This window comes from Anoplopoma fimbria, chromosome 18 (genome assembly GCF_027596085.1).
Source record: "Anoplopoma fimbria isolate UVic2021 breed Golden Eagle Sablefish chromosome 18, Afim_UVic_2022, whole genome shotgun sequence".
NCBI classification, from domain to species: Eukaryota; Metazoa; Chordata; class Actinopteri; order Perciformes; family Anoplopomatidae; genus Anoplopoma; species Anoplopoma fimbria.
In genome coordinates this window covers 2,082,037-2,090,976 of record NC_072466.1, presented here as the reverse complement: position 1 = coordinate 2,090,976, position 8,940 = coordinate 2,082,037, and the positions used below count along the sequence as shown (strand labels likewise).

At 34.6% G+C, this 8,940-nt stretch overlaps 2 protein-coding genes across 2 annotated transcripts in view; one reads left to right on the top strand and one right to left on the bottom strand.

The window, feature by feature from the left end:
• The first annotated feature begins 724 nt into the window (after positions 1–724).
• Positions 725–4,818, top strand: nkx2.4b (NK2 homeobox 4b). The gene is given in 3 exon segments (XM_054618928.1): positions 725–1,181; positions 4,206–4,403; positions 4,406–4,818. Coding segments are annotated over 3 exon segments (1,068 nt in total).
• Positions 4,819–5,850: 1,032 nt separating this feature from the next.
• Positions 5,851–8,940, bottom strand: part of xrn2 (5'-3' exoribonuclease 2) — a 38,741-nt gene continuing 35,651 nt past the window's right edge. Inside the window, 3 exon segments of the mRNA XM_054618208.1 lie at positions 5,851–6,396; positions 8,581–8,673; positions 8,675–8,816. Coding sequence (XP_054474183.1) covers positions 6,334–6,396; positions 8,581–8,673; positions 8,675–8,816 — 298 coding nt within the window. The 3' untranslated portion in view covers positions 5,851–6,333.

The window sequence follows — 8,940 nt, the reverse complement described above, 5'->3', positions numbered from 1 at the left end:
GCTCCAGTTTGAACAAAAAAGGTCCAAATATGTAAATAAAGTAGACAAGTGTTAAAAGAATAAGAAAATAAAAGGATATTTCATTTCAAAAATAAAATGAAAGCTCCAGTTTGAACAAAAAAATGTCCAAATATGTAAATAAAGTAGACATGTGTTAAAAGGATAAGTGGTCAAAAATAAAATGAAAGTTCCAGTTTGAAAGGTCCAAATATATAAATAAAGTAGAAAAATTAGACAAAGAACAAAAGAATAAAAATCTAAAATAAAATGAAAGCTCCAGTTTGAACAAAAAAGGTCCAAATATGTAAATAAAGTAGAACATTTATTCTTTAAATCTGCTAATATTAATCTAATAGTAATAATAATAATAATAATAATAATAATACTTCTAGCTGACTGAAGACCATCTTATTACAGATATAAACGTGGTCATGTCAGTGAAGCTCCTCTGAGCCTCTAACTCCACTGATTCCTCCGCGTTCCTTGCTCGGGTCAAACCTTTAGAAGAAAGTAGGTCCCTTCCATCCTCTCCACCTCCTCCACCTCCTCCACCTCCTCCTCCGTCATGTCAGCAGCCTTTGTTGGTCCGCATCGCTCCTCCCCTCCAGGTTTGGGAGTCCGGTGGGAGAAGATCAGCTCTTCTCCTCCTCAGCATCCGAGCAGCTGGACTTGTGTTCAGGGATCCGGAGGGAGGGAGGGGGACGCAGGCAGGCAGACCTCCATCATGTCCTTCAGCCCGAAGATCTCCACCCCCTTCTCAGTCTCCGACATCCTGAGCCCGATGGAGGACAGCTACCGGAGGTTTGGAGGCATGGAGCCCGGAGTCTACCGGCAGCAGCAGGTCTCCCAGCCCGGTACGCAGCTCCAGCACCAGGATCTCCATCACCATCACCACCACCATCACCACCATCACCTGTCCTCCTCCTCTTCATCCACATCCTCCTCCTCTTCCTCAGCAGCAGCAGCAGCAGCGGTTCTGGGTCCAGGTGGGCCTTACCACCACCACCACGGGCCCCACGGGGGGTCGCAGTTCTCCGGGGCCGTGGGAGGGTTCTGCAACGGCGGCATGGGGAACGTGGGAGAGCTGCCGTCCTACCAGGAGACGGTGAGGAGCGGAGGAGGAGGAGGAGGAGGAGGAGGAGCAGCCTGGTACAGCAGCCCGGAGACCCGATACCCGACCAGTAAGAGAGGCTCCTGATCACAGTCTGGCTTTAAAATGTGACTTTTTTTAATTAAAAAAGAGGGAAATGTGAGCTGGAGGACGAAAAACAAACGAAAAAAAGGTGAAATGTTCCTTAAATAATAATAATTATGATCAAAGTCTGGCTTTAAAATATGACTTTTTTTAATTTAAAAAAAGGAGAACGAAAAACAAACGAAAAAAAGGTGAAATGTTCCTTAAAAGGTGAAATGTTCCTTAAATAATAATAATTAAAGTGACATTTAACTGTTTAATGTATGGAACCGACATTTCTACTATTATCTCTACTCCAATCAGGCCTTCTCAGAATTCAATTTAGTCACTTTAAACACTTTAATAATCGAATTTCATGGTTAAATAAAGGATGTGTGGATTTATTAATAACCCAACAGCGAAAAAAAATGTGAAATGTTCCTTAAATAATAATAATTAAAGTGACATTTAATTCTGATCAAAGTTTGGCTTTAAAATATGACTTTTTTTTAATTAAAAAAAAGGAGGAAATGTGAGCTGGAGAACGAAAAACAAACGAAAAAAGGTGAAATGTTCCTTAAATGAATTAAAGAAAACTGTTTAATGTATGGAACCGATATTTCTACTATTATCTCTGTTCTCAGAATTCAATTTAGACTTTAAACACTTTAATAATCGAATTTCATGGTTAAAAAAGGATCTGTGGAATTAAAACAAACAAAAAAAAAAGAAAATAAAGGTGAAATGTTCCTTAAATGAGATTAAAGTGACATTTAACTGTTTAATGTATGGAACTGACATTTCTACTATTATCTCTACTCCAATCAATAATCGAATTTCATGGTTAAATAAAGGATCTGTGGATTTATTAATAACCCAACAGCAAATAAAAAAGAAAAGAAAAGGTGAAATGTTCCTTAAATAATAATAATTAAAGTGACATTTAATTCTGATCACAGTCTGGCTTTAAAATGTGACTTTTTTTAATTAAAAAAAAAAGGAAAATGTGAGCTGGAGGACGAAAAACAAACGAAAAAAAAAAAGGTGAAATGTTCCTTAAATAATAATAATTAAAGTGACATTTAACTGTTTAATGTATGGAACCGACATTTCTACTATTATCTCCCTCTATAAGGATCCAATCAGGCCTTCTCAGAATTCAATTTAGTCAAACTTTAATAGTCGAATTTCATGGTTAAAATTAAAGGATTTAATTCTGTGGATTTATTAATAACCAAACAAATGCAAAAAAAAAAAACGAAAAAAAAGGTGAAATGTTCCTTAAATAATAATAATTAAAGTGACATTTAATTCTGATCAAAGTTTGGCTTTAAAATGTGACTTTTTTTAATTAAAAAAGAGGAAATGTGAGCTGGAGAACGAAAAACAAACGAAAAAAAGGTGAAATGTTCCTTAAATGAGATTAAAGTGACATTTAACTGTTTAATGTATGGAACCGACATTTCTACTATTATCTCTACTTCAATCAGGCCTTCTCAGAATTCAATTTAGTCACTTTAAACACTTTAATAGTCGACTTTCATGGTTAAATAAAGGATCTGTGGATTTATTAATAACCCAACAGCAAATAAAAAAGGTGAAATGTTCCTTAAATGAGATTAAAGCGACATTTAACTGTTTAATGTATGGATAAAAGCGTCTGCTAAATGACTAATGTAATGTAATGTATGGAACCGATATTTCTACTATTATCTCCCTCTATAAGGATCCAATCAGGCCTTCTCAGAATTCAGTTTAGTCACTTTAAACACTTTAATAGTCGACTTCATGGTTAAATAAAGGATGTGTGGATTTATTAATAACCTAACAGCATCTTTCATCATAAAGTGTTCCATACTGACTTTAACTGCTTTAAATGTTATAATAGATACATATGCGGTTGTTATAATAATTAAGAGCTCATATGTTTTGCTTTGATAACGAATTTATAAACAAAAAAATGCAGTAAGCTTAAAGTATTTTTAGTAAGATGTTTAATTGTTTTTTTTTTGGCTTATTTAATTTATTGTTTTTTAATTCTTTATTTAATAAGCAATTACATTCATCAAGGCTGTAATATTTGCGGATTTCAATCCATAATGTTTTTTATTATTTAACAATTAATCATAAATTAATTATATTCCTTTATTGATATTATATTCAATATCAATAAAGGAATATAATTAATTTATGATCCATATCAATAAAGGAATATAATTAATTTATGATCAATATCAATAAAGGAATATAATTAATTTATGATTAATATCAATAAAGGAATATAATTAATTTATGATCAATATCAATAAAGGAATATAATTAATTTATGATCAATATCAATAAAGGAATATAATTAATTTATGATCAATATCAATAAAGGAATATAATTAATTTATGATTAATATCAATAAAGGAATATAATTATTAATTATGATTAATATCAATAAAGGAATATAATTAATTTATTTAATATCAATAAAGGAATATAATTAATTTATGATCAATATAAATAAAGGAATATAATTAATTTATGATCAATATCAATAAAGGAATATAATTAATTTATGATTAATATCAATAAAGGAATATAATTAATTTATGATCAATAAAGGAATATAATTTATGATTAATTGATATTATATTCAATATCAATAAAGGAATATAATTAATTTATGATTAATATCAATAAAGGAATATAATTAATTTATGATCAATAAAGGAATATAATTTATGATTAATTGATATTATATTCAATATCAATAAAGGAATATAATTAATTTATGATTAATTTATATTATATTCAATATCAATAAAGGAATATAATTAATTTATGATCAATATCAATAAAGGAATATAATTAATATGTCAATAAAGGAATATAATTAATTTATGATCAATAAAGGAATATAATTTATGATTAATATTTATATTCAATATCAATAAAGGAATATAATTAATTTATGATTAATTGTTAAATAATAATAAATAAATAATAATAAGTTAGTTAGTTAGTTTTGATTATTTCTCCAAGTCTCCAGGTTCATGGGCCCGTCCGGCGGGGTGAACCTGTCCGGTCTGGGGGTCGGTGGTCTGTCCGGTCTGGGGGTCGGTGGTCTGTCCGGGATGGGGGTCGGTGGTCTGTCCGGTCTGGACTCTGGCTCTAAGGCCCTGGTGACCCTGCGGAGGAAGCGTCGCGTGCTCTTCTCTCAGGCTCAGGTGTTGGAGCTGGAGCGCGCTTCAAGCAGCAGAAGTACCTGTCGGCCCCGGAGAGGGAGCACCTGGCCGGCCTGATCCACCTCAGCCCCAACCAGGTCAAGATCTGGTTCCAGAACCACCGGTACAAGCTGAAGAGGCAGAACAAGGACAAGCAGCAGGACCTCTCCAAGACCACCAAGGGCTGCAGGGGGGACTCCAGCGGGCCGGACCAGGGGAAGCTCATGACGGTGACCCAGAACCAGAACCAGAACCAGAACCAGAACCAGAACCAGCAGAACCAGCTGTCCTCCACAGAGGAGCTGGACTTGTCCCCCAGTCCGCCGATGGGCCTGCAGGGTCCGGTCAGCATGCCGCAGACGGACGCGGCGCTAGTCGAGTACACGAACAGCATGATGGGGTCCAGTGTGCTGTACGGGAGGACCTGGTAGAACCTGGTAGAACCTGGTAGAACCTGGTAGAACCTGGTAGAACCTGGACCTGGTAGGACCTGGGAGGAGGACGGACGTGGAGCCGGGTTGGATTCTTTTTTATTTCAGGAGAACCGGCTGGAGGACGAACCCAAGCACCGCTGTTCATCCTTTCTGTGCGTAAAGTTCTGGTTCCTTTATGGGTAAAGTTCTGGTTCCTTTATGCGTAAAGTTCTGGTTCCTTTATGCGTAAAGTTCTGGTTCCTTTACGAGTAAAGTTCTGGTTCCTTTCTGTGCGTAAAGTTCTGGTTCTGGTTCCTTTATGCATAAAGTTCTGGTTCCTTTACGCACGCAGGGACTCAAAAGACACTCTAAAGTTCTGGTTCCTTTATGGGTAAAGTTCTGGTTCTTTACTTCCTTTCCTTTATGTGCGTAAAGTCCTTTAAAGTTCTGGTTCCTTTATGGGTAAAGTTCTGGTTCCTTTATGCGTAAAGTTCTGGTTCCTTTATGCGTAAAGTTCTGGTTCCTTTCTGCACGCAGGGACTCAAAAGACACTGTGTGGTTTTGAGCTACAGGAGCACATAAAGAAACATAAACTGTATATCAGAAGCTCTGAATGTTAATAATGTATTTTCTTCCTCTTCAAAAACGAAATATTAGTTTTTTTGTTTTTTTATAACCGACTGATGTGACTGCTGCTGTTCACACACAGATCTGACTCATCTGACAGTTTAAATTATTGCAGGTTTTATATAAATGTCAATAAAAGTGAAGCAATAGAGGCCGGATGGAATAAATACTCTACAGCCTTTCTTAGTTCGGAATTAAACGAATTGAGAAATATTTTTCATTGGAATTAAATCAGTAAATATTCTTTTGTCACAATTTCTTTCCAGTACTGAATAAATGATATTTTCATTTTGGACATTTCAATGCTTTATTTTTGTTGTTGTGGGTTCTGAAGCATTTTTACAGTGTTTTTTTTTAAAAAGAAAAAATGGTAGTTGGAGCAATAACAAGAATTATTATTTACAGTTAAAGACGAAATATAAACTGAAAATAATGCAGATTATCTGCTGGTAAATCTAAAATATCCCTTTTAATTAAAATAATAAATCTTTATTCTATTGGGAGTTTTATTAAAAAGGAGTGTTTTTGAAGTTTAATTTCAATTAATAGATGAATTAATTCCTGTAAAAAAAAAAATATAATCCCAACATCTCCATCATTCTTTTATTTCACATGTTTTAGTTACTTTTTGTTTTTAAACATGTCGGAGAGATTTGTCTCAAAAATTAAACACAGCGGGACACTTTGTCCTTGACACACTTGTATTTTACAAGTTTTACAGGCCCTTTGTCTTAAAAACCACAAGTTACATAACACATCGTTTTAAGTCGAATAAAAAGGAAAACAAAAAACACGAATTCAATTGCAAAAGAAGACAATAAAAGAAAAGAAAACAGACGTGTCTCCCCTAAAAATAGTCGCCCTCCCCACCCACTCCCACCCTGAAAGTCCAACATTACTGCGAGTTTAATTCCAGTTGTATCTGCTGGATGGAGGAGGAGGAGGGTAACCTCGGCCAGCGCTGTAGCCCTGAAACACACAAACATTACCAGGTTAGAACTAACGTTTTAAATAGAACAGACATGATTATGTATGTAATAATTATACAAATGTGATTTAGTTCATTTAATTATTTTTTTACAGTTGTATATTTTTTAGAAATGCTAGTTTCTTTCCAATTATATTTGTGGAATCGTCACTTTTCATTCATATGGCTCAAAAAAGGATTAATCAATTCATTTATTTATCCTTTATCTAACTAGAACTGTTCCATTAAGATACATATCACTAAAGACAGGGAGTCAAGCATTAAAAATAAATTCAGATCTTATCAATGAAATTTAAAAAACAAAATATGTTTTAATGTTGGAAAACAAAACAGAAAAGAAATCCAATGAACACATTTTTAGTTTCATTTGTATTTCAATCAAAACGTTTCATTTAATGGTTGAGGTAAGTTCTTTTCCCTTCAGCATTGAACACTTTAGTCAAATTCAGCTGCATATTTCAAAATGTTTTATTTTGTCAATTGAAGCCACTTTTTAATTTAAAGGGCGAGTTTACAGTTTTCTGATGAAGAAATAATCTAATTTACCCGTTAATGTCCAAAAAAGTATAGAACTGATGAGGAGAAATGTCACAACAACTGTTTTGATTGGTCGAAAGTTTTGAAATCTGCTTTGGACAAATATCAAAACAGTACAAGTTAGAAATTCTCTCAACAAAAGTTTAAGTCAGGATTTAATTTCTTTTTTTTATTTATTTCTTTTTTAAATTGTGAAGAACACTAAAGATCTCCTTGATATCTAACTTATTATGAGTTAAAAGAAAACAATTATACACAAAGTATAATAAGCAAACTCCCCTATAGGCCTAAAAGGTTTGACAGATTTTGACAATTTAAAATTCCAGTTGTGGTAAAAACTGTTTTAAAAACCTTTGACAGTGAATTCCGTTTACATCCATTGATTTTAGGTGATGGAAGAAATCTCAGAAATCTAAAAAAACTCAAAATATCTTCATTGATAAAATATCTTCAAAAATCAGTTTGGTTGTTTAATGCTGTTGGGCCACTGATTAAATTTACATATTTATTGTTTATATTTTACATTTCAAACACTGAACTTTCTGTCAGATTTTTTAAAAGTTTAAATCACAGCAGAAAACTTTTAGAGATTCCTCGTCTTTTTGTCATTTTATTACATTTGAGAAACTACTGACTAAACTTCTGACTTTTCTGACTTGCATTTTAACTACTTGATGAATCCCCCAAAAATAATGGACAAATAAATCCATGACAAAAATAATATTCAGCGTAAATTATTGTCAGACGTCCAAAACAAAATTTAAACCAACAAATTTAAGGTTGCTAACAAGAATGTTTACTAACGAATGACACGATCAGTTCAAAAGTACTTCGATTCATTTAAAATCAGGTTTATTGAACTGGGAGAACTGGTTCAGCATCATCAGCCAATCAGATTGTTTTCGTTTCATGACACAGCAGTCTGTCAAAACTGGAATACAAAACTTCAGCTCTTAACTTTATAAATGTTTTTAATTACGTGACATATGAAGATGAAACTGTGGCTCCGCCCACAACTCGTCAGCACAGATGGACCAACAGTACCAGTTACCATTGGCAACCATTTTGAGGAATTGGCAACCAATTCTTGACCTTAAGTTACCACTTTTTAACATAAAACAAAAAGAATAGGGAAAGGAAACAGCAACAACGTGCACTGTGAAATAAATATATATTTTTTTAAATATTTAATTATTTAGAATATGTAATTATTATTTGTTATTATTTCATTAATAATATTTTTTATATTGCTGTTACAGTCAAAATTATTTGTATTGGGGGTTAAAAGTTCCAACAAACCGGCAACATCACAAACTAAAAATCTAATCGATTAAACTGACAAATTAAATAAAAACAAAAAGGAAATGTGAGGTTTTTGCAAGCAAAGTATCCCGACGTCTTTGAACTGGACGAAATCTTTTGCTTTAGTTTGTATTTTGATAAAACAAAAAACTACAAAAGAAAAATTTGTTCCATTACCGTTAAAAGCTTTTATTTCACATTTCACTGCTTAAAATTGCTTAAAACCTAAGATGCCTTCAAATTGGCAACCGTATCTTCCGTTTGGGCAACCAGAATCTGTTGCCACGGCAACCGTTTCATAAGAGTCAGCGTTGCGGCCTCCTCACCTGGTGCTGTTGTCCCCGGTTGTCCCTGCCTTCGTCTCTTCGATCTCTCCACTCGTCTCTGCGGCCATCGAAGCGCTGCTGGTAGCCGCCCGCCGTTGGCGCCGCCGCCCCCGCCTCCGCCACGGCTGGCGTTCTGCTGGTACGCCGACGACTGCGACTGCGTGGCCCGATCCCAGCCGTGACCGCCTCTGCCCCCGTACGGCTGCTGCTGCTGCTGCTGCTGCTGCTGCTGCTGCCTGCAGACACCGACATAGAAACCTGTTTAATACACTCAGCAAGGTCTTCTATCAATACAGGTGTTATGAGAGTATTGTTTCTGTCTGAAGTGGAGGTAGAGACCTTGGAGGAAGAAGAACACGC